This window comes from Equus quagga, chromosome 7 (assembly GCF_021613505.1).
Source record: "Equus quagga isolate Etosha38 chromosome 7, UCLA_HA_Equagga_1.0, whole genome shotgun sequence".
Taxonomy (NCBI): domain Eukaryota; kingdom Metazoa; phylum Chordata; class Mammalia; order Perissodactyla; family Equidae; genus Equus; species Equus quagga.
The window spans coordinates 24,679,963-24,707,231 of record NC_060273.1 but is presented as its reverse complement, the minus strand read 5'-3'; the positions used below and the strand labels follow the sequence as shown (position 1 = coordinate 24,707,231).

The window sequence follows — 27,269 nt, the reverse complement described above, 5'->3', positions numbered from 1 at the left end:
TCTGGGTATATACCCACAGGAAATGAAAACAGGATACTGAAAAGGTATCTGTACTTGCATGTTTATTACAGCATTATTTACAATAGTTAAGAGATGGAAACAACCTAAGCGTCCATCAACAGACAAATGGTTAAAGAAGATGTGGTATACAATGGAAAATAATTGAGCCATGAGAAAGAATGAAATCCTGCCATTTGTGACAATATAGATGGACATGGACATTGAGGGCATTATGATAAGTGAAATTAAGTCAGATGGAAAACAACACATACTGTATGATATGCCTTATATGTGGAATCTACAAAGCCAAATTCACAGAAACAGAGTGTAGAATGGTGGTTAGAAAGCACTGGGAGATGCAGGAACTGGGGAGATGTTGGTCAAAGGGGAAAAACTTGCAGTTATAAGATGACTATGTTCTGGAGATCTAACACACAGCATTGTGATTATAGTTGATACTGTATTATATACTGCAAAGTTGGTAAGAAATAGGATCTTCAATGTTCTCACCACAAAAAAGAAATGATAATTACTTGATGTAATGGATGTGTTAGCTAACACTAAGGTGGTCATCATATTGCAATACATAAATGTATTAACACATTGTACACCTTAAACTTACACAATGTTACATACCAATTATATCTCAATAAAAAAGATAAGCAACAATTTCAAGTTATTTGTATAAAAATGAATAAAATTAATGGAAAGTGATAAAAAATTCAAATATGCATATAAAATTCCTGTGAGGAATGAAGAAGAGACAATACTACAGATCCTATAGATAGTACAGAGATGTTAATAGAATATTATGAGCAATTATGTACAATCATTTTCAAAATTTAAAAGAAATGGACAAAGTCCCAGGAAATTATAACTGAATAAAACTGATAAAATGGTCCTATAATTATTAATGGACTTCAATTTGTAATATTAAACTCTTTCAGAGAACAGAAAAAGAGGGACCATTCCTCTTACTCATTTTATGAGGCCTGCATAATGCTGATATAAAAATTTGACAAGGTCATTAAAAGAAAATTACAGCTCAGAATCTCTCATGAACAGAGTTAGAAACATCTTTTAAAACATAATATGGTATATTATGCTTTATCCCATGATACATAAAATAGATAACACAAAATAATGACCAAGTTGGGTTTATTTTATGAATGGAACGTGGTTTGGTATTTGAAAATCAATGTATTTCGATCACCACATTAGCAGAATAAAGGAGTACTATCATATAATGTCAACAGATACAGAAAAAGCATTTGATAAATACTCAACAGCCATTATAATAAAAAGTCATAGAAAACTAAGAATAAAAGGAAATTTGCTTAGTTTGATGAAGACTATTTATGAAAAATTAATAGCAAAATCCCCACAATTGTAAAATATTGAAAATTTTCTCAATTTTGATAAAACAGATAAGAAAATGCCAGCTCTCACAAGTTATTTTCAATATCATACCAGATGTTGAAGCCAGATAACTGACAGTGCTATAACCTAAGAAAAAGAAATAAAAGACATTATATGATTCCAAAAAAATCTACAGATAAAATATTAATGTCATTTTAGAAAAGTTGCTAGATAGAAGGTAAATATATAAAAATCAATTTTATTTCTATACATCTGCAGTAATTAGAAAGTAAAATGTAAAAAATATAATTTGCCAATGGATCCAACATTATTATACATCTGGGAATAAATCAACAAAATATATGCATAACCTTTACAGAGATAACTATAAAACATCATTAAAAAATTAAGAAATACCTAAAAAGTTGGAGGAATATATGTTGTTTATGCATTTACACATCAAAATTCTAATGCAGGGGTCAGTAAACAATGGCCCACAGGCTAAATCCTGTTGTTGCATGGCCTTGAGCTAAGAAGGCTTTTCATGGACAATTACAATCAATTTGACGATAGAGAACAGTAACTTGGAACCCAATTAAGCAAAATATTACACACACGGCCAATAGATTTCAATGCATTCTTCTCTTTAGTAGATCTGTATTATAGAAAAAAAAGTGTACTCAATCATTATTGTTATATTTTGATATCTATAAATACCAGTTTGTGAAATTGTGTCTTCTCTCATTACATCAATATCTACATAATATCCTTCATTTTATCTCATGGCTTGCAAAGTCTAAAATATTTGCTAACCTCTGATGAAGAAAATTCATCTCTCCCAAAATTGGATACAGGTTCAATCAACCTCAATCTAAAATGAAGGGATTTTTCTTTTCAATTGACAAGATGATGCTACAATCTACATGGAAATGCAAAGGGTCCAGAATAGCCAAATCAATCTTAAGGAAGAACAAAGTAAAGAACTTAGACTACTAGATATCAAGACTTAATAAAGCTACAATAACTAAGACAGAGGGGTATTGGCAGTGGTATAAGGAGAGCAGAGGAACAAAATAGAGTCTAAAAACAGACCCGAACACATATGGATGCTTGATTTATGACAAAATTGGCACTGAAAAATGGGGTAGCAAAGGATAGTATTTTAAACGAACAGTGCTGGGTCAAATGAATACTTACGTGGGGGAAAAAACATATATACTTAAAAAAATGTTTTTAATGGATTATAGACTTAAATGTGAAAGGAAACCAAATTTCTAGAAAATAATAAAACGATCGATTTAACTTTACACAGTTTAAAATGCACTCAATAGAAAAGTAAGAATGATTAAACCAGACTATATTAAAATTAGCAGCCTTTCATTATAAAAAGATATGAGAGAATAAAGAGACAAGCCACAGAATGGAAAAAAACACTTACCCATATCTAGAATATAAAGAACTCCTAACAAACCAGTAAGAAAAAGACAATGCAAAATAAAAATTGACAAAAGCCACCAATGTTCTTGCATGGCCTTGAGTAAGAATGGTTTTTATGTTTTGATGATAGAGAACATTAACTTGGAAGCAATAACCCCTCTCACAGGAGGTTATCCAAATGACCAATAAAAAGAAATGCAAATTAAATCCACATGAAAATAGTACTTCACAGTCACCACAAAGACTGACAAAACCAGTTGATGGAGAGGATGCAGAACAACTGGAACACACAGCTGTTAGGACTCTAAATTCATAAATTCACTGCTTTAGAAATTGTCTGGCATTATCTACTAAAGGTGAATGAATGCATACCAAATGGTCCAGCAGTTCCATTCCCAGATATATAGCCAACATAAATGAACAATATGTACACTAAAAGATCATGGCTACTCAGGAATTCACTATATTATTCTCTCTTCTCTTGGCTGTTTTAAAAACCCATAATTAAAGTTAAAAAATACAAAGTTATGAGATAGAATTCTGTTGCTTCTAATTAGGCAGCTTTCAGTGCCACATAGTCTGGATGAGGTTATTATATCCCAGGACTAGAGCTCTTAATTTCAATGATTTATCTTGACAGTTGCAATTCAAGATGAACTAGAGTCGAAGCTGTGTCTAAACAAGATAAAATGATCTCCTGAAATATGGTACGGAGCTACTAGTAATCAAAGAAATGTAAATTGAAGCAGTAATGAGGTACCATTTTGGCTTATCAAATTGGCAAAGATTTTTTTAAATAGCAATATTCAGTGCTGCCTAGAGTTTAGCAAGACATGCATACTCGCTTACTGATGGTGAAAGCATAATTCAGTACAAACATTCTGGAAAGTAACATGGCAACACAATTAAAGAATCTGAAAAATATTCAAATTTGTTGACCCAATCATTGCATTTCTAAAGATTTAGTCTTTGGAAGTGATAAAATTGTGGGAAAATGCTGATAAATAAGAATGTTCATTTCCGCTTTATGGACAATAATGAGATATTATAAACTCTCAAGAGGTTAAATTCCAAGAAATAGCTAGATGATTTACGATACAGCTATTTAGCACCAAAGATAACACTTCAGAACAGTGATTATGAATCCTAACATGATAGAGGAACACACTCCTAACAGGAGAGCTCAATGCAGATGTGATTCTTAGAAAGGACTAGAGAAGGGGGAGGGGAACTTGTTTTTTTAATATCCTTGCTCCCATTGAGAATAACAATTTTAGAAAAATGTTTAATGATGAGGGGTAATTTTTAGGTAATAGGGTTGAATTTTTAAAAAGCTACTAACAAAATTGTACATGCACCATAGTATTAATGGCATACATATATATATGCACAGAAAAAAAGGCTTGGAAGGAAATAAACAAAAGTTGTGGGACATGTACACACACACGCACACACACACTTTTTAATAGTTCTGACTGTGGAGACGAAACTGGATCAATTTAAGTTTTCTGAGATGCCTGATCTCAACTATCCATTATAGCAGATGACTTAAACAAAATTCTTCTGCTCAAAGACGAGAAATTTGGTAAAGGAAATGGAAAAAGAGTTGTCTTGGGTTCAGCAGAGCTTCAAAGACCATGCATACCTACTGGAATGTGAGGCAGACTGCAGCTAGAACTTGAAGAGTCATGTACCCCCACAAGTTACTTACAATAGCAAAAAGAAAAGAAGGGCTTGACGTCCTCCTGGCAATGTAGTTAATATGCAGGAAGATGTTAAGGAGTAGGAGGAGGGTGAAACCACATATGTGCTATATATATCACACATGCACACACACATTATAATGCATATAATGGACATATGGCCAAAGGGGTATTCTAAGTTCATCTCTTGAGAAATCACAAGAAGAGAAAGCTGAGAAGTGTAAAATGCAAAGACAAAAGAAACTAAGAGCACTGGCAGCTGAATGAGACAAGGAGAAATTGTGAATAAACACTCAATAGCAGAAAAAAACTTCCCACTAGAGGATTAAAAAAGCAACAGTTATTTACACTTCAGAAAAGCAAAGGAGTAATATGAAGCACTGTTTTTCCATCCTTTGGAGGTTGGAAGAGATTTGCAAGACGTGGCTCCACTGGCATTTTGATTGGGACAGTTTTCAATGTGAAAATGACCTGTGCCTGAGAACCACCAATACAAGAAAAAGGAAAGAAATGAGAATAATAACAATAAAAAACGATGATTAATAAGGGATACAGAATGTAAAGAAGAAAAACAAAATCAAAATAAATGAAAGAGAATAAGTAAATGGTAAGGTTTCTAGAGGAAGAAAGAGCCTACAAAATCACAGGGCTGCTCTTTCTGCTTTCCACATGGGAGAAGACATATACTGAGAAGTCTAAGGTCACCAGTAGAAGGTGAATGAGAGAGGTAATCTATCCACAGAAAAGTCAAAAGAAGTCAGAGAAATATGTCATAAAAATCCATAAGCAGAAGATCATGTTATAGTCTACACCAGGGTGCATACACACACTCTCATCACTGAAGCAACACATTGACTTGGATGTCCGAGGAGACTGACAAAAAAGTACAATCTCTGGCAACATTCCTTCAGGCAAAGTCTATCCATCATCCTGCAGCAGACACAAACAGATAGAAACACACAGACCCAAAGTGTGCAGAAGATGGTATGAGGAAGATATTGCAATATAGCTAAAACATATTTCACATAACTATTGAAACAAAGTAAATTTGAAAGGAATATGCGGCAGCCAGAAACCATACATTCCTAAAATCAATTAACTCCTATACATCTATTTCTCCAGAAATATTACTTTAACAATTCACAAGTTCAAGTCTCAGATGTTATATACTAAAGGCTGCCTTCCTAGGGAACTAACTGTCCAAAAACAAACACTTTGTAGTCTAGGAACGTTCAGATTGTTTTTAACCCACCAATTAACTTCCCTGTGCCTAAGCCTGGATCTGCAAAAGAAAAAATCCAAAAAACGAAAACCAAAACAACCCCAGACTCATTAGAAGGTGACTCAGTCCTTGAAGTAAGCCTATAAAGTTGGCTCCCTGGAAAGCTTATTAGTGACAAGATGTGCCTGTGTATACAGCACTCTACCTCATGTCTGACTCCTAAGAAAGTCAACCTGGCATGATAGCAAGATGAGCTGGAAGAAGAAGGAAAGATGGAACTTGCTACACAAACACTAAAATGCCAAAACTTAAGCTTTCATCCAAAATTCTTACTTATCTAATTTGCAGTATTTACCAAATAATACACAAAATGGACATATACTCAAAAGGGTACTTTAAGTTCATCTCTTGAGACATTCCTATGGCAACATAGACAAAATGAAAAAGGAAAATTAAATGGATAAAGCTGGCTAAAAAAACATAATGAAACAGCCTGTGACCATGAATTGGACCTAGCTGCCTGCTGGAGCACACGAGCAAAAATAACCACCTACTCAAGAGCCTGCAAACAACAACTCCAAAAGATGTGTGGAAATGTAACACTCCAGAAAGGCAGCCAACACGTTCTATAATTAGAAGATAAATTTCAGTCAAAGAAAAATTAAAGTGATAGAACAGGCAACTTTAAGAGATAAACAGAAGAAATTACTTCATAAAGATGGCAACTTTCCCAAATTAACCTACAAATTAAATGCAACTTCAGCCAATATCCCAAAATTCTGTGTGTGTGAAAATTGATAAACTGATTCTAAGATAAATATGAAAATGTATTAAGGGGCTAAGAATAAGCAAGACAATTTTGAAAAAGAACAATTTTGAAGAAGTAAGAGGGGTCTTTTGTGCTAAATATCAAGACATTATAACACTATAGTAACTTAGTGCAGTAATGCAAGAAGATAGAAAAATTAACCCATATAACACAGTAGGAAGTTCAGAAACATCCATGAATATATGAAAACTTGATTACAACAGGCAGCCATTATAAATCATGGGCTAGAGATTGAATTATTCAACAACTGATACCAGTTCAATCAATAATCCATACGGGGTAAAAGAATCTCTGTCTCATGCAATAGTTAAAAAAATAAATACAGATAGATATGCACACATATACATATGTGTATGTGTCTACAGGTATACTACTTACAGAAAGAGATCTTAAATCCTTAATAAAAAGCATTTGTTGGGAACAGCCCAATGGCGTAGTGATTAAGTTTGCACGCTTTGCTTCGGCAGCCCAGGTTTTGCAGGTTTGGATTCTGGGCACAGACCTACACACTGCTTATTAACCCATCCCATGGCAGCATCCCACAAACAAAAAAGAGGAAGACCAGCACAGACGTTAGCTTAGCGATAATCTTCCCCAAGCAAAAAGAGGAAGACTGGCAACAGATGTTAGCTCTGGGCCAATCTTCCTCATCAACACACACACACAGACACACAAAAATTTGTGAATCAATGAAAATCACAAACATCTCAAAAGAAAACAATAATAAAGAACCAGAACAGACATTTCGCAAAAAAAATACATAAAAATGGTCAATAAAAATATCACAATTTTTTTATATCACAAATAACTAAATATACATTAGAACAACAGGCATTTAAAAAAAAATGTTCAGAGTAGCAATGTTCATAACAGACAGAAATTGGAAACAACCTCAATGTTCATCAACAGTTGAATGAATTTAAAAATTTCTGTGACATGTTTACAGTGGAATTCTGCAGAGCAATGAAAAGAAATTAATTATTGCTATATACATAACATGGATAAATTTGATAGACATAACGCTACTAAAGAAGTTAGACCAAATAAAAGAGTACACATTGAATGATTCAGAATATCTGTTACTTTTGGGGGTGGGGAATGGTGGAGAAGGAGCATGAAAGAGGACTTTAGGGTGCTAATTATACAGGTAAATTGACTTTATAAAAATTCATCAAACTGTACACTTAGGATTTGTATACTTTAATGATGTATGTTATACTTAAATAAAAGGAAAATTAACATTAAAAACAAGAACATAAAAGAGTACATAAAATAACAGCTTTACTATTTATAAAGCTGACTAATGGGCAAAAGAATATAACTCAAGCAGTACAAGGATTCAGTTTAACTTGAGCAATATATGTGTTTAGTGTAATGACAGTATTTTAAGGATTTAATTAAATTAATTAAATTTACTTTTAATTTAATTTAAAAAAATTAAAAAAAGAAATATTAATATCTGAAGTTGGTAAGAGTGTGCAGAAATGACAAGACTATATGATACAAACTTACTAAAGGGCAATTTAGCAATATTTATTAAAAACCTTTATAACTGTAATCTATTCTAGAATTTATTCTAAGTAAATAATCAGAAATACGAGCAAAGATGTGCATAGGCTTTCACAGAGATACTTAATAGTAGACAAGTCAAGAAAATAATGGGAAACCCATCTGATGAATGACTATGTGGCAGTTAAACTTGATGTAATAGAATACTTATATAAAGGATCATGATACAGCCCTAAGTGAAAAAAATCAAGAACGTAAGCCTCCACTTTAGGAAAGCAGAGAAAGCAATTAAGCCTAAACCATGTAGAAGAAAAGAAAAATAAAAATTAGAGCAGAAATCAATGAAAGCAAAAACAGAAAACCAATAGAGAAAAATCAACAAAATCAAAACGTAGTTCTTTGAAGAAAAAATAAAAAATAATTAAAATTGATAAACCTCTTCCCAGGATAACCAAGAAAAAAACAGGAAAGACATAATTTTCCAATATCAAAATTGAAAAGAAGGATCAGCCCTACTGATCCTATGGACAATAAAATGATAATAAAGGAATACTACGAACTATGCCCACGAATTTGATAACAGATGAAAGGGACAAATTCCTTGAACACAAATGCACACAAGAAGAAAGAGATCATCTGAATAGGACTTTGTATATTAAAGAAACTGAATCAATAATTCATTAACTTCCAAAACAGAAAGCAGCAGGCTTTCTGTTGGGTTCCATCAAACATTTAAGAAAGAAATGATATCAGTTCATCACAATCGCTTCCAGAAAAGAGAAGCAGAGGGGACACTTCTCAACTTATTCTATGAGGCTAGCATTATCCTAATACCAAAACCAGACAAAGGCATTTAAAAAATAAATGGAGAGATTCTTCTGTGTTTACGAATTGGAAGACTCAATACTGTTAAGATGTCATTTCCTTCCAACTTGATCTATGGTTCAACACAATCTCAACCAAAATCTCAGCAAGCTACTTTGTAGACACTGACAAACTGATTCTAAGGTTTATACAGAATGGTAAAAGAATAGCCAACACAACAATAAAGAACAAAGGTGAAAAACTCACACTGCCCATTTTCAAGACTTACTATAAAGCTACAGTAATTAAGACAGTATAGTATTGGCAAAAGAAGACACACAGATCAACAAAATAACCAAGAAATGGAGCTACACAAATATAGTCAACTGATCTTTGACAAAGGAGCAAAGGCAATCCAACAGTGAAAAGATAATCTTTTCAACAAAATGGTGCTAGAATATTTGGACATCCATATTAAATCAAAAAATTAATGAACCTAGACACAGACCTTACACCCTTCACAAAAATTAATTGAAAAGGTATCATAAACGTAAATGTAAAATGCAAACCTATGAAACTTCTAGAAGAAAACACAGAAGAAAATCTATCTGACTCGGTTTAGTAATGAATTTATAGATCCAACATCAAAAGCACAATCTGTGAAAGAAAAAAATTGGCAAGTCTGATTTTATTAATACTAAAAACTTCTGTTCCTAGAAAGATGCTGTTAAGATAATGAAATACAAATCAGACTGAGAGACAATATTTGCAAGACACATATCTGATAAAGACCTTGTATTCAAAATACACTAAAAACTCCTGAAACTCAACAACTAAAAAAACAAACAAAAAACAACTCCATTAAGAAACTGGCAAAAGATTCGAACAGACTACTCAAGAAAAAGATATACAGATGGCAAATAAACATTTTAAAAGATGCTCAACATCATTTACCATTAGAGAATTGCAAATTAAAACAACGAGATACCACTATGTGGCTATTATTAGAATGATGAAAACTAAACAACTAACAATACCTAATGCTGGGTAGGATGCAGTGCAAAGGAAACTCTCCACTGCTGGGGCAAATGCAAAATGTTACAGCCACCCTGGAAGACAGCTCAGCAGTTCATTATAAAGTTAAACATAGACTTACCATCAATCCAGCAATGGAGTTCTTAGGTATTTACTGAACTAATTTGAAACTTACGTTTACCCAAAAACCTGTATGCAAATGTTTATAGCAGCTTTATTCATAATCACCAAAAACTGGAAGCAACCAAGACGTCCTTCAACAGGCAAAGAGATCATCTATGGTATATTCATACAATGAAATCTTAGTGATAAAAAGAAATGAGCTATCAAGCCATGAAAAGACATGGAGGAACCTTAAATGTATACATGTAAGTGATACAAGCTGGTCTGAAAAGGCTACATACCATATGATTCCAAATATATTACACACTGGAAAATACAAAACCGCAGAGAGAGTAGAAAGATCAGTGGTTGCCAGGGATTTGGGGGAGGTGGGGACAACTGCACAGGGGAAGCACAAGGGATTTTTTAGGGCAGTGCAATTGTTTTATAGGATACTGTAATGTTGCACAGATGACACTATATGCATTAATCAAAATCACAGAACTTTATAGTACTAAAGGGAACCTTAATGTTTACAAACTTTAGCTCTGTGGTCTTCCTCCCAAAAACTCATAACCGCAGTCAAATCTTGAGAAAAACGTGACAAATCCAAATCATGGGACATTCTACAAAATACCTGAACAGTATTCCTCAAAACTGTCAAGGCATCGAAAACAAGTCAAGTCTGAAAAAAGAACCAGCCAAGAGAAGCCTATGAAGACTACTAAATGTAATGTGGTATACTGGATAAGAACCTGGAACAGAAAAAGGAAATCTGAATAAAATATGAATTTAATGTATCAATATTGGTCCACTAATTATGACAAACGTACCATACAAATCTAACATGTTAATAACAGAGGAAACTGGGTAGGTGGGGGGAGAGAGGGTGCATATTGTTCTAAAATACAAGTTCATTAAAAAATAAAAATATGCTCAACTATTTATAATAATAAACAAATGGAAATAATCATCAATCAGGAAATAGTTAAAAAAAAAATGACAATATATCCATGAGATACGGTGCAGCTACTTAAAAGAATGAGGTAAAATTATTTGTATTCAAACAGAAAGTATTATATATTGATAAACAAAAAAGCAACTTGTAGGCAGTATGTAAGGCAAGATCAAACTTGTATTTTTAAAAATTCAAGTACAGTTTGTATGGATAAAACATGCCAATTAAGATATTTCCTAAAGTAAACAGAGATCCCTTCTGGGGAGTGAGATTTAAGGAGAGAGCAAGTGGGGGTTCAAACAAGGCAGTTTTAAATTTTCGTTTTTATACGCCTTACTTTTTATGAGAATAAATATGACAAAGGAAATTTTTTCTTAAAAAGACAGATACTGGCTCAGCACAAGGTTGACATAAGGGAAGCCATACTGTAGAAAAGAAACCATATTTTAACTTTGAATGACCTCTCAGTAACTAACCTAGCTGGATGTGCACCCTCCAGGAGACATACATGCTCTGTAGATTTTATGGCCCCTCCTAGCTGGGATAAGTTCTTTTGAGTTCCCTAGGAATGTGACGACCCCTGGGCAGAGAGCCTATGCTGACAGCCATCATCAATGACAACTGAAAGATCTGGCTATAGGGCGTTGCTCCAGTCTCTGATGCATATCAGTAAAACAAAAGATTATCAAGAACTAAAACCAGATGTTTGTCCCACCTGAAGCACAGATGCCTCCCTGACCCAGAGACCAGCTCCCTATATAATTGGCCTCAAGTTTTTGTTCTCTAAGATGGTTCTTTTGGACATTAGTTAGCCATCTCCACCTTTCCTAGAAAGCTGTAATAAAACCCTTTCTCTCCCACCACCTTGCCTCTCAACTACTGGCATGTCATGATGGGCAGATGACTGTTTCCACCTTGAGAGGTAACAAGACTACAAAATAGTATATACTGTACTTAAAAAATACGGGTATGGGTGCATATACATATATACACACACACACACATAAACACAGGATTAAAAACATACATTCAGTACGCATTGCTTTGGTAATTTAAGCAAAATGCCCGAGAAACATAAGACAAACATCATTTAGCAACTATAAGTGTGAATTAAGAGAAAAAATGAGTTCCTCCTGGTGAAGAGTGATTTGGAGATGGCAGTGCTAATAAGGAGAATGAGGACAGGGAGGAAAGCAGGCTTGAAGAGAGACAAGTTCATTTTCACTCATTTGGATGCCAAAGTGCCAGGAAAGCAACTGGTAAGTAAGTCTAGGAGGCACATTTAGTTAGAAAACAGGAAACAGAGGGAGAACAAGACTGGGTGGTGGGAAGGGGAGGACAGAAGGGTATGCTCAAGCAAGATCATAAGAGAGAAAGCAAGCCTGAGGACTAAAGCTTGGGAAACACCTCCACTAGAGGATAAAAGGAAGAGAAGCCTAAAAGGGGAGAAGGCAGCAAAGAGCAAGAAAGAAATTGAGAAGAGTGAAGTGTTCTAAGAAACCAAGGAAGGAGAGAGTTTCACGAAGAAAATGGTGGTAAGTAAGGTGAAACAGTTCAGGAAAACCAAGTAGGAAGCAGTTTTAGATGTGGCAACTAGCGAGCAAAGCCTCAGAAGAATAGTTTCCAAACATCCTGATGGTGGGTCTAATCCAGGGGTCACAAACATTTTCTGTTTTAGGCTTTGAAAGCTAAATGGTCTCTGTGGCAACTACTCCCCTCTGCCAGTACAGCAGGAAAGCAGCCACAAGCTATATGTAAACAAGAAGCCTGGCTGTATTCCAATAAAACTTTATTTACAAAAACAGGTGCAAGTGCAATTAGGACCATGAGCTATAGTTTCCCAACCCCACACCAGTCTCTACCATTCCTACTGAGAAATAACTGCTTTCAGATTCTGCCTCTAGACACAGTAATCCCTCCTCAGTCACCACTTCCTTGTTTCTACCACCTGTAGATTTACTCCTGTATCTATTTTGCCTAACTGTGAACATTCAACTGAGAATGTAGAGGGAGTTTTAATCGCCACTATTGGAAATGTTAAAAAAAAAAGAGAGATCTAGGCATTAGTAAGAGAAGAAAGGATAGAAAATAAAAGAGAGAGCAGTGGAGGTTTTTGGATTATAGTCATGAGTAAGAACTAAAGGGACAAAACAAACCCAGGCCCTAACAATGCACTCTGGAACCTATTAGGAGGAGAGGAACAAGCAGGATTAGGGTGTCCCACTAAATTCTGGTGAGGTCTGGTGTAAAGTTACCATGGATTGGCACTAAAGGTAGCTACCTATATGTGTCAAGAAGCACATTTTAAAATATGATAAACTAAATGGGTTAAACAATATTTACTCCCAGGCTTTTAATTTCAAGCATCAAATTCTCCGCCTTTCTTGAACCAGAGTGGAACCTGAAAGTCAACAATTTAGTCATGGCTCAGACAGAAAACAAGATCAAAGGCTTTATTTCTATGTGCAAACACAGAACAAGACAAATTTATAATTATCATGCGGTCACTGCAGGGAGTCTGAAGATGTTACTGCAAGCAAGGAACAGAGAAGTAGAAATTAATTGAAGAACACCCATTACTAATTTAAAGATATGAAAAATGTTATTAATATTCTCTGTATTCAATATGATTTCCTCTGTCCTTTTATTTAATGAACATGGTATTTACAAGGGCTTTCACTGATTCACTGTAATTCCCAACTTCAGCCTAAATTTTCCTTCATATGTGCTAAATTCCTCAAACTTGACTTCTCCTACTATGTGGACTTTTTTAGAATATAATCTTTATGATTGGTAAAGAAACCACAATATTTAAAAAATGCAATTCCACTAAATAGGACCATCTAAAAAGATGGGTCAGAGGTGGTTTTGTGGACTGTACTTCTCTACTTCCCTCTTAGAGATTATGAGGAGTAAGATCTGGAAAATAAGGTGGTCTCCAGCCTTCCTCCCATCCTTGCCCTCAGTCCCTACATCCTACCACCCCCAGAAAGGGGCAACCAGGAGTCCAAAGATAACCACTGCCTTTCCTCTGGGAAAAATGGGGATGACACACTCGACTTGTAGGGTTACAAATATACAAACGGATCTACAACTGAAGGATTCTCCAGTTTCTTCAGTGTCTACCAGAGATTCTTCAAAGTATAAAAAGTCAAAAGACGATAATCTTCTCTCATGAGCCAGGAACAGGAAAAATAGAAATGCTCTTTAGGGTAACATAAAATGGAGGCTTCCTTCAATCACTGTACCAGGTCAGGGTCTCCCGAAATCTTGAGATGCGGTTCATAGTTAGAAGAAGATGACTGACATTTAATATAGGCAGAGAAGTGTTTTTGGTTGCTTTTTTTTTTTTTTTCTTTTTTCACAAACTCCAAAGCTAGAAGACATCTCACCAGAAAGACTCTGAAACTGGTGGAAATAAACTCCAAGGGTTGTTCAATTCTATTTACATGGGTTTTTTTTAACCCTTCAAACTTGTCACAGGCAAAACACATTCTTCCCCCACTATGTGGCTGGATGAAATGAAGGTGCAATTGGCTGAATATAAATGTTGTTTATTTCAATCTAACATTTCAGACTATGAAGGAACTAATGACATAATTTTTTTATTCCTATGAAGGTGGCAAATAAGTATTTGCCACTAGCTTCTTATGCGCTACGTCAAAGGAGCAAGTTATCTTCACGTTGCCATAAATGAAACAGAACCCACAGTTTCCACTATCTTCATTTCCCTAATGCACTAATAAGGATCTTCAAATGTCAATTTGAGAAAGTACTTCCTTCTTTCTAGTTTTAGTAAGCAAAAGAAATTAGTTTCTGACCATTCTTTTCAATTTTCTTTTCCTCCAAACTCTTTTCATAAATCAAAAACAATGATTCTCATAAATAGGTTCAATTCTAATCTCCAAAATGGCAATACCTAAGCTAAAATTTTTCAAATAAGGCTTGAGATGAATGGCCTTGACTGATTGCATTTGGAAGAATTAAAGAGGATGAACTCTCTGAGGAGGCAGGAAAAAATGCCCACTGGTCTCTTAGTGATGAGCGGCTGATGACTTCCTTGACACCCATTTGTGGCAGTAAGTTTCAATCATTGTTAACTCGAAACCACTTCTGACACACATGAAAATTTTCCTTTAATGCTATTTGAAATTTTAAAGTAAATATCGGTAAAAACAAGTTGAGAGTGGTGGTTATTTTTGAAAACATCTGTTCAAACCACCTGGGCACCCCTGGAGCATCCCCCCTCAAGGCTTTGCCGGGTAAAAATCCATGATCCCTGCACATGAGGACAAATAACTCTTCCTCTCAAATAAGCCTTATTAGGTGACCTTAGTTCCAACTTGGTGTCCAGGACTATCACTATTTTTTTTTAAATCTTACTAAAAATACTGTGCTGAATGAGTATAAAGAATATTATTTATTTTTAATAACATATACATCACAGTAACTCAAGAATCCTGAGGCACTAATGAAATCACTATCCTAGAAATCAGAAATAAAACATACCTCTATCCAAGATAAATAAAGATCAAGTATCTCTTACATGTTCTTCTCTACCCACACGTTCATGTTCAAGCCTCCTCTACTTCAAACCAAGCAATAAATGACAGCCCCTAAACAAACCCCAAAGCCCTTCTGTCTCCCTCCAAGACCTCACTTGTTCTCTGTCCTTGTTACAAACATTATACAATCTGCCTTCTGTCTCCACCAAACCATTGAGATTACTTTGGTAATGGGCATCAGTAATCTTTTATATGTCCAATATTTGGGAGTTTTTCCCCCAAAATTAATAGACTTCTTCTTTTACCTTATTTCCTTCTTCCTAATAGGCTTACTTTGCTGTTATTTGTCTAACATTTGAATTTAATGCTTAGTTCATTGATGGTAGATTGCTAGTTGCCGACCAATACCCATTCTCTCCCTGTCTTCCTTATAAGCAGAATGTCTGAACTATTTGGGGACAACAGTACACTCAGCTAAAAGAATAGATTTCCTAGCCTCCCTGACCAGGATATAGCTAAGGAACTAAGTCCTGGCCAACAAGACGTAAATGGAAGAGTTATGCAAATCATCTTAAAAGGAAGAAGATGTACCCTTCCTGTACCCATCCTTGCACTGCCTGCTCAAAATGAAGGCTGGAATGCCAAGATGACGGCTGGAGCTCTAGCAAACAGTTTGGACCACGGGGTTAACTTTAGAATGAAAGTCATATGTTGAATGCCAGAGGAGAAAGACAGGAACCTGGGTCTCTGATGACACTGTGAAGCCACTGTGTAGGAAAAATTCACTGTCTCTCCTTTACTCTCACACTACTACCACATTCACTATACTTCCAACCCCAGATCTGTGGGAGTTTTTCCCATACCAAGCAATTATGTGATACCAGCTGTATCCTATAATATGACTCAATTCTGACAGTATCTACCTGGAGACAGTGACAGATCTCACAGATTAAGGGCTCAGCCCCACAAGACTGCTCCCACCTCCACTTCGGATGCCAACTGCAAGTCCAGGTTGTTACCGTGCTCCTGACTGATGAGCTGTAAGTCAGAGATTCCCACAACCTCCTTGGGTTCAATTAATTTGGTAAAGCAGCTCACCGAGCTCAGAAAAACAGTTTACTTGTTTTTGTTAGTCCATTATAAAAGGATATGATAAAGGATACAGATGAACATCCACATGGAAGAGGGGTGTAGGGCAAGGTATGTGGGAAAGGGTGAGGAGCTCCCATGCCTTCTCCAGGTGCATCACTTTCCCAGCACCTCCAGGTGTTCGGTGACCCGGAAGCCCCCTGAACCCTGTACCTTTGGAACTTTTATGGAGGTTTCATCATGTAGGCATGATTGATCACTAACTCAATTTCTAGCCCCCGTCTCTTTCCTGGAGGATATGGAATAGGGCTGTTAAATTCCAAGCTTCTAATCAAGGCTTGGTCTTTCTGATGACCAACCCCCAACCAGCAGCCCACCAAGAGTCAGCACATTAGAATAAAAGACACTCCTATCACCCAGGAAAGGAAATTCCAAGGGATTTAGCAGCTCTGTGTCAGGAACCAGGGTCAAAGACCGAATATTAGAACAAAAGATTTTCTTAGTGCTCTGATCACTTAGGAAATGACAAAGGTTTCAGGAGCTCTGTGCCAGGAAGTGGGGACACAGACCAATACACGTGTTTTCTATTATTTCACAGCCCTTGGTTCACCATATCAACTCTCGGTTCATCTATATTTGGGCTTCTGTGACATTAGAAGAAAAGGTATTTCTAACTTGATTATCCCACTCAGTATTTGAGGATCTCTGTCATATGCAGCTAATCTGAATCCCAAGTGATACAGTTCACCATTGGTTCAATTCTGGATATTGTTATGTAGTATTCTGATTTTCACTATTTTACAAATACCTGTAATTGTAGTTTTGATGTTCTTTTACCTAATGAAAATTAAAAGTTATTCTTCTGAATTACCAAGTGATTGGGCTTTGTTTAAACTTTTATTGGTCTTGCCACATTGTGTTCAGTGGCCTATAACTGGCATATCTTCATTTATTTATTTTCTGTCTCTCCTACCAGAGAACAGGGGCCTTATGTCCCTTATTCACTAATTCCCAATGACTAGAAGAATCCTTACCAAATATAAGCACTCAATAAATATTTGCTGAACAAATTAATGTAGTCTGTGCAGTTTAGATCTTTTAAACATTTGTTTACAGTCCAGTATATGAAATTTCATCACACATAAGAGGGAATAATAATAAAAGTAAACATACAAGGGAAAATTGATAAATATGAGAGGAAGGCAATCCATCATTACTGGTAAATAACAGAGCAAGATTATATCACAGAATGGAAAAACACTTCCATTACAAAGGAGATGAAGTTACACATATAGTATGATTACAACTATGTACCCAAAACTCAAGATTATGCCTAAATAAGAACTAAAAACATAATAAAAGAGAATATAAGTAGTGCTTCCTTGAATACTATAAATTTGAAAAATGCAACTTAAAATATAGTAGGCAGCAGAAAGACAACCAGAAAAAAGGACCACAGGAAACACATATCCAATACATTTCAAGAGCCATCACATCACTGGTTAATTAAAAGTGATGAAACAGTAGTAACACAGGCATCTCCCAGTTAAGAGCATAATCTGTTCCTCAAATCTAATATTATGTATAAAAATGCTAAGTGAAGCATATTTCCCAATATTTTAAACGGGAAAAATTAAAATGTATTACATATCAACTGAAAACCTCCAAAGACTTTCTTAAAACGAAACTAAAACAGGGTAAAATGCCCCCAAATGTAACAACTATTGTGTTAGTCTGTAAACACTACTTCTGATTTAACAACTGAAAGCAAACAAACAAACAAGGTTACCAGCAGCTGCTCAGTCAAGGAAAGTGGCCTTTCTCAGTGCTCAGAAGGAAATCCCCCTCAGACGACACCTGGAGAGCTTTTCAAATCATCTACACCTGAATCTGATGATTGTATTTGGCATGTCAAGACTTTTCTTGCATCTTGTTTTGTTTTGAAAGCCGTATTAAGTTTTGGAAAATAAATATAAATTTTGCCCTTGTAAATATCAATTGAAAACACTGTATTGAAAGACTTCTATGCTATATGAAATTTGGATATCAAAAACAAAAAGGTGTTCTACTTGGAAACCAATAACCTACAGGGAGATGGTCTGTGGGGTATGCCTGCATTTGGAAGAGATATCTTTTCCTACATCCTTCAGACAATCTGATGATATATGAACTGAAGGTCAAGAGTAGATAAAAACCTTATTAAGTTGGGGATAGCTAGATCTTTAAAATCATTTCTCATTTTTTGAGTTGTGTCACTACTATTCACTGTTATTCAAACCAAAATCTACTCAGGGTTGACCTTAATATACAGCAAGCTTCATGTAAAAGACACTTTCGCAAATGGAAAAACACTTTGGCGCTGAAAGTCATCCACCTAAAACAGACACTACTCTGTGTATTGGTTGTTTAGACCATCAATTTCTAGAAATTTCTACTGAATAAATTATCTAGTCCTACATTAATGAACTATATAGCATTACAGCAAACCTTAAAGATAAAATACAAATGTTCTTCTCTAATGTTATCATATTTTGTTTATTTTTAATGGAAACTGAAAAACATGTTAAAATAGTACCATGACCCCAGAGTTAAACTACTATTAGAATATTTTTGTTCAACACAGTTTTTAAGTTAAAAAGTATCTAATTACTACATACATTAAAAAATGCTTTATCAGGGGCCAGCCTGGTGGTGCAGCAGTTAAGTTCACAGATTCCACTTTGGCGGCCTGGGGTCCGCCGGTTTGGATCCTGGGTGCAAACATGCCTGCTGTAGCAGGCATCCCACATATAAAGTAGAGGAAGATGGACATGGATGTTAGCTCAGGGCCAGTCTTCCTCAGCAAAAAGAGGAGGATTGGCAGCAGATGTTAGCTCAGGGCTAATCTTCCTCAAAAAAAAGAACAAAGGCTTTTTCAGCTTCAAATGACTGACTGTTTTTAGAAGCACAGAATTATTTTAACAGATTTTTTAAAAATTCTGTGTTGTGGTAGGTACTATTAACCTGTGGATAGATTTTTAAGACCATTTCTCATTTTTTGAGTAGTATGGATCTGTTTTTTACCACAGTTGAGGAATCTGCTTCCCAACACTCTTGTCATTACATCCCTCACCCCAGCCCACCACCTTGCTCTTGGATTCCAGTAGAACTGAATTAACAAGTCACTCATGCTTTTCCTATCTCCAGGCTCTGCTCCTGTTTCGCACTGGGAATGCACCTTAGGAATCAGTGGTAGCTCTCAAGGAGCACTGGGCAGCTGGGAGACGAGGGCTGGAGGGAAGCTTACTTTTAACTCCACATCATTCACATTTTCAGTTTATATCTGATGAGTGGATTATGCATTAAGTAATAACTGATGGTTAAGTCAGTTCAGCTGTCCCCTCTTGCAGGAAGCCTCCTCTGATCCCAGTGTCTCTCCTTATGCTCTTGTAGCCCTTGTGCATACTCCTACCCCAGCACTTGTCACCTCATACTGAAACTGTCGATTTGTCCCCAGAAGACTGCAATTCCTCTACGGCATGGACCACATCCTAGTTGTAATTATATCCCTGAGCCTAGAACAGAACTTGAAATATAATAAGCCCAAAGTAAGAGGTAGCTGAAATAAATACAGTAACAACAAAGTTTCCAAAATGTTGAGAATCATTTGTAACCAAAAATTATTCTAAGAGACAAATGATCACTATTTAAGTCCAAACTAATTTTATTAATAACAGCACTAACATTATTGAGCCATGTGCCAACCAATGTACTAAGAGTTAGATATGTGTTACACCATTTAATCCTTAAACATAATCTGGCATGTTAGGAACTTCTCTTAACCCCACTTAGGTGGTGAAGAAGCAAAGGCTTTGCAGGAGTTCAGTAGTTTAGACAAGGTCACGTAGCTGGTATGATACCACTGTGGTGTCAGATATCTCCACTATGCTCACTTTCTGAGAGCTGGAAAGACCTCCTTGGGGTTCCAGTCAAATACTCTCTCTAAACACTAACTGCAAGAAAAACCACTGCCTGAAAGCTTCTAAAGGGTAACAAACCAATCAACCAACAAAATTAGAGATGGAATATGAAGGAAAGTCAAGTTTCTCAGTAAACATTGTACCAAATGGTGACCAAATAACATGATTAAGGTGCTGCCCGGGTGGCGTAGTGGTTAAGTTCGCCCACTCTGCTTCCACGGCCCAGGGTTCACGGGTTTGGATTCTGGGCACAGACCTACAAACTGCTCATCAAGCCATGCTGTGGCTGCATCCCACATACAAAATAGAGGAAAACTGGTACAGATGTAAGCTCAGCAACAATCTTCCTCAAGGAAAAAAAAAAGTTTAAGATGACCGATTACGAGCATAAGTCTTGGGAAATTATCTTATGTGTTGGTTAGAATATTTAGGAAAAACAACTATACGTAATGTTGAAGAAACACGAGCTCAAGATAAAAATGTTTGTACATGAGACAATTAACATGTTGTACTTTCTACAACCCTCCATGATCTGATTCACAAATTTCTGCTCTCTGCTAGGGGCTTTTTAGCTTCTATAGTACCTTCTCTGCTTTACACAAGCTTCAGTAATGACTGTTAATACTAGAAAGAATATAAAACGGTATTTATAATTCTTTTCCCTAGAAAAATTATCTTCTCGGGGCAGCTTCTGATGGTTATCCTTTCTAAAAATAAGTAACACTGAAAGTGTACAAAGAGGATAAGAGCCAAAGATCTCCCTGCACCTCCAAACATTCAGATCAAAAAGAACTCAACTGTGTGGCTGCACCATAATTTACTGGCTCTCTACTGAAGGATATTTCATTTGCTTCCAATCTTTTGCTATTATAAATAATGTCACAACGAATAATCTTGTATATACTCTACTTTATGTGGATGTAAGTATGTCTCAGGGTAAATTACTAAACATGAACCACTCGCTCAAAGGGCACGTGCATTTTTATTTCGGTAGATACGACAAAAGTGTCCTTCACAGATGAAGTTGTATCGATTTATATTCTCACCAGAGATGTATGAGAGGACATGTTTCCTCACTAATTTTTGTTTTGCTTATAAATATCTTCTTTTATTACAAAATTTGCACTTGACCCTAGGGCAGTTTTGAATTCAATATACTCATGGTAACTTGATTATCAATTCAAAACGCATTTATTTTAGTGATAGATCATAGGACCAAATAGAGTAACATAAAATGTATGTTCAGCTACAAAGTTGTTTTTTTTTAATTAAGCTTATGAGTTTACAACCTTGTGAAATTTCAGTTGTACATTATTGTTAGTCATGTTGTAGGTACACCACTTCACCCTTTGTGCCCTCCCCCAGCCCCCTTTCCCCTGGTAACCACCGAGCAGTTCTCTTTGTCTGTATGTTAACTTCCACCTATCCTCACTGATATTTTTATCTATATTTAAGGGCCATTTGTATTTCATTTTCCATTAAGGGTTTGTATCTTTTGCTTATTTTTCTATTGGTTTGTCGGTCTTTTTCTTAATGATTGGTAGTAGTATTTTCATTAAGTTTAAAACAGTTTAGTACTTTTTAAACTTTACTAACTTTATTCGCTTTATTTTAAAATATAATTTAAAAATCTTTTTTTCAAACTGTCCCTATCCCAAAACACATCATTACATAACAGAAAAAATTCAAGGAAAGAAACGAAGGGCTTGACTAGTATTTTATAAAGTCTAAAGGCAAAGAACAAGAGCTCTTTTTCCTCTTATATTAACAGATCATGAAGCAAAATGATGATTCACAAGGGAGATAATTCTAAGAGGGAAATGTACCTTTTTTTCATATGGTGGGCATTACAGTTTCTAGTGTTTTGGGACTTAAATTTTTTACCTGGAGATATCACATACACATAAATATGGAGATACCACAAAAAATATACATATGCGCATACTCGTGTATACATACATACGTGTGTGCGTGTCTCTATACATTTGCTTCAAGTATTACAAATATTTGCTCCATTTTAAAACAAGTAAAAAAAGATCCACACATAATTACACACTGAAGTAATAAGGCAATAGGGAAGATTAAGTACTGCAGATATTTGCATCAAAACTCTTTTCAGAATCTTCCTCACGCACTGAATTTCTCTGGCCTAGAGTTACCGAGTGGAAAAAAAAAAGCTTCTTTCCGATCTTGAGAATAAACATTCAAAGCAGAGGGACCAGGTAAACAGAATGCTTTAAAATGTACGTATCCAAAATAGATATAAATTCAAGTCAATGTTTTCACTGAATAATTTTTTATTTAAAAGAATACGTATTTTTAAAATTCAGGACATATAAAGTCCTCAACATGAAATATAGATTATAAATTTTCATTAAACCATTTTGGAGAGTTCTAAGTAAGTTATTTATTAGATCTTACTCTGTGTTTCAGGCCATTCCAGTAAGCACTTTCCATTATAACTCATTTAATCCTCACAACAATCCTAGAAGGTAGGTGCTCTATTATCCCCACTTTACAGATGAAGAATTGAAGCAAAGGGACACTGCCTAAGATCACAAAGCTCTAAGAGGCAAAGATAACATTCAAACACAGACAGTGTGGCTCCAGAGCACAGGCACCCCAGTCACAAAGCTGTCAAAAGAGTGCTGTAGGCCATGCAATCGCATGGATCTACCTCATTGTCTTGCTAGTATTATCAATGTTGACAATCAGGATCGAATCTTAACAGCAAAGGAGCATATTATGACAAGGGCATCCAACTATCATTCTTCCTAATAACCTCTTCCATCCTTCCCCACCTTGAACATGGCCCACTGGAGAGCATTCTGCCAGGTACAAGAGGGCCAGGGTTAGAGCCAAGCCTGCATGCAGTGGAGTACATCCAAACAGAGCTACCTAAGTGTAGTTCACACAAACCAGGATGTAGTGACTGATCTAGCCGAGAACTACCCTGCCCTTGCTTCCCCATTTATGTACCCTGACAGCTTTTGCTTTTGGCTAAGGACAACTGTATGCAATCTATCCTTGTCAGAATTCCTTGATCACTTTCAACTGAGATCAACAGCTGGAGACTAAGACAAAGCCCTCTCTTTAGAAGGTCTACCAAAGTGTTCAGTTTGGACAAACGCAGGATGATCTGCCAGGAGTATCCAGAGATTCTCAGAAATCACTGGATGTGCTTGATTGCCCAGGGGGCCTACCAGGTTCATTGCCCCACATTCCCTGTTTGGTACCATATGGATGCCTTGGCTAAATATGGTACATTTCCTAGGGTTCATATGAAGCAAGGCGCCATGGCTGCTCTAGGGTAGCCCACACTAGGAGGTCTGCAGAATCCAGAAGTAAATACAGAAGGGTATTAACAAGCAATGGTGATATCTTGGCCCAGAAGATCACATATGATTTTATTTATCTCCCTCTTAGATTCAGAAGTGGCTACACCTGCTCTAGAACCAAGCCTCATGAAAGCCAAGGCTCCACAGAACAGGCTGTCCTGGTTAGGGTGGAACTCCAAAGCAATCCCTCGGCCACAATGAGGTAGCTGCCCAGCGCCTTTCTCAGAAAGCCACTTCAACCATTTAACACAAGGTCTATCCCACATCAGCGGCCATCTCCCAGGTTTCTTGGTCTAAACTTATTTCTCAATACCCTGAGATCAAGAGGAAGAGGTGCATGGGGTGAGAGTGTGGGCCTCTCTCTGCTGCTAAGATAAGGCTGTTTTCAGCAGTGGCTGTGATGCCTCTTTAGGGGAGCACTTATTTAAGCACCACAGTGATGAAAATGCCTGATGCAGGGGGGCTTTATGGATTCCTCCCATAGGCCACCTCAAGGATGTTTTCAAGGCTGAGTCTCAATCCATACCTCCAGACATACAAGTCTATCCAATGGGGAAGCCGGAATGTTCAGCCACGCACACTAAGTCAGACAACAATGACTTCCAGAGGCCTTGTTTAAACTGGCAATGTAGTGTCGAACCATTCCACTCACTACTAAGCTTGAATTCCTCTTATGTGGGTTTAGGAGCATTTCACCCAGTGGAACTAGCAAAGAGCTCTTTACCATTTCCTGTTAGGCAGGACTATCAAATATATTCCAAAAAAAGTGAAGTTAGGAATATTTTGTAATATTCCTAGAAAGAGATGAAGAAAAAGTCTTAGTCTTAGAAGACAGTAACAATAAATAAGGCATTAACTGCAAGAGAGTAGGAATTCTGAGGACTTGCTTAGAATAACCTTTAGTTTTAGCATCTTTCACTCTAAAAAGTGGTGGAAGAAGGAGTTTACTTGAACCAACCAATTCTCAACCAAAAAACCTTTAGAAAAATAAGAAAACAGGACTAGACTGGGTGGGTTTGCTGGCCAGACCCTGGAGGAGGAGCAGCCCTGAAATGTAGTACACACTTTACAGAGAAACACAGTTAGTTGGAGAACTAAGCATGTAAAGCCTTTAAAAAAAAAAAAAAGTTTTAACGTTATAAATCAAAAAGAAATTTGGTTAGGGTGATGAAAATGTTCTGGAATTAAATAGTAGTGGTGGCTGAACAACTTTGTAAATATACCAAAAATCACTGAATTGTACACTCTAGGAGAATTTTATGGTATATAAACATCTCAAGTTTAAAAAAAAAAAGAAACATAGACACAGAACATTTGTCTCTCCATTTCCATGGTTCTAAGGAGTTTCTATCCAATTGTGGGGGATGGGGGTCATTGCTGAGAGGAGATCGACAGAATTAAGAATGGTTACCTGTGATCTTTGTCGACTTTAGTTTTCTGGCCTAGCAGAAAGCTTTTCTGCTTTTCCCTAGATTCTCTGACAAGCTGGATGCATTCATCCTGCTGAGGTGCACAAAGTTGTTCAGATAAATGGTATCTTTTTATTATCTTTTAGCGCTTGTTTATTCTAATAGCCCGGGATGGAGGTAATCATTTCTGGAAACCTGAATCCCTGCATACGTGCATTCTTACATTCATTCTATAAATATTTATTAAATGCATACTACAGGCAAAGTACTATCGTAGGCACTGAGGATATAGCAGTGAACGAGACAACATCCCTCCTCTCACAAGCTTACATGGAGCTGGGGAAGAGACAGACAATAAACACACAAGTCAGGTGGTGATATGCGCTATGGAAAAAACAGGCAGGGAAGAGGGATAGGAATGCTGCCGAGGAGGAGTACTATTCTACAAGGGATGGTCAGGGGGTAACTCCCTGAGAAGGTAATATTTGAATGGAGTCTTGAAGAAAGTGAGAAAACAAACCCCCCAATGTTAGGGAAAGAATATTACAGACAGAAAGAACAAATCCTAAAAAAATAAAGAAATAAATATAAAATATAATAAATAATAAAGAAAGAAAGAAAGAAAAATAAATATAAAATACAAACAACCAATGGAAAATTGGGCAAGGTATGGAAAGGCGATTAAAAGAATGGCCCAAAACATGAAAAGATGCTCACCCCACTAATTAGAGGAATGCAAAATAAAACCACAAATAGATACCAAGTCACATCCATCAGACTGGCAAAATTTAAAAGCTAACAATACCACACATTTGTGAGGATAGAAAATGGAAACTCTAGTACACTAGTCTCCAAAGTATAGCCACTCTCCTGAGTACTTTGAAAAAATCTAGTTAAGTTGAAGATGTGAATATCCTACAATCCAGCAATTTCCACCCCTAGGTATGAACCTTAAAGAAATTACTACACATGTACACAAAGAGACACTTTCAATAATGTTCATTGCAGAGTTGAAAACCTCAGAAAAATCCAAATGCCCAAACATAGGAGAATGAATAATACACTGTGGAATATCTATAGGATGAAATGCTATATAGCAGTCACAATGTCTCAAAAACTAAATGTATCGACATGAGTAAATCTAACAAACACAACATTAAACAAAGAAAAATAAGTTGTAGAAAGTGGAGAATGGAGAGTTATTATAAATGGGTATGTAGTTTCAGTTTGGGCAGATGAAAAAGTTCTGGAAGTAGATGGTGGTGATGGTTGCAAAACAATGTGAATGTATTTAATGCCACTGAACTGTACATGTAAAAACTGTTAAAATGTTTAAAAAATTTTTTAAATGATCAAAAAAAACCCAAGTTGCAGAACAATACATATAGGATGATACTATTACGTACAGATTTAAAATATGGAAAACAGCTCTGTTGTTTAAGGAGTTGTAAATACAGAGTGAAGTATATAAACAGCATGGAATGATAAGCACCAAATACAGAATACTAATGACCTCTGAAAGAGAGGGAAGGAAAGGAAATATGATAGCAAAGAGGCTCACAGCGACTGCAAAAGATTTATAATATTTTATTTCTTAAGTTAGGTGGTAATTACATTGGCATTTACCATCTTATTTATTATATCTTTTTATATATCCAAAATATTTAATCACACATACAAAATTAGTGATAGAGACATTATATTTTAAAATTTAAACACAAGTACCCCATGATGTTTTCAGATGTTTCTATCTAGATCTTATGAGGCAGGCACTGTTATTAACCCCATTTTACAGATGAGAATACTGAGTCCCTTGCCCAATAGAATACAGCCAAGAAATGGTAGGAGACAGGATTCAAACCTGGGTAGTCTTATTTCAAAATCCCAAGCTCCTTACTACACAAGACAGATTGTTGGGAAACTAAATATATGTCAAGAGAGGAGTGGACAAATCCAATTTTTTCGTTCACCAAACATTTATCATGTGGCAATTCTTTCATACTGTGATAAG

The 27,269-nt window shown here is 36.0% G+C and overlaps 1 protein-coding gene across 4 annotated transcripts in view; it reads right to left on the bottom strand.

Moving 5' to 3' along the window:
- The window catches only part of LOC124242811 (S-adenosyl-L-methionine-dependent tRNA 4-demethylwyosine synthase TYW1), a 213,546-nt gene that overhangs the window by 58,489 nt on the left and 127,788 nt on the right, over window positions 1–27,269 (bottom strand). Inside the window, exon 14 of one of the 4 annotated variants that reach the window (XM_046668122.1) lies at window positions 1,471–1,506. The exons of the other annotated variants lie outside the window; for them this stretch is intronic. Coding sequence (XP_046524078.1) covers window positions 1,471–1,506 — 36 coding nt within the window. The remainder of the gene's footprint in view (window positions 1–1,470; window positions 1,507–27,269) is intronic. 4 annotated transcript variants of the gene reach the window in all.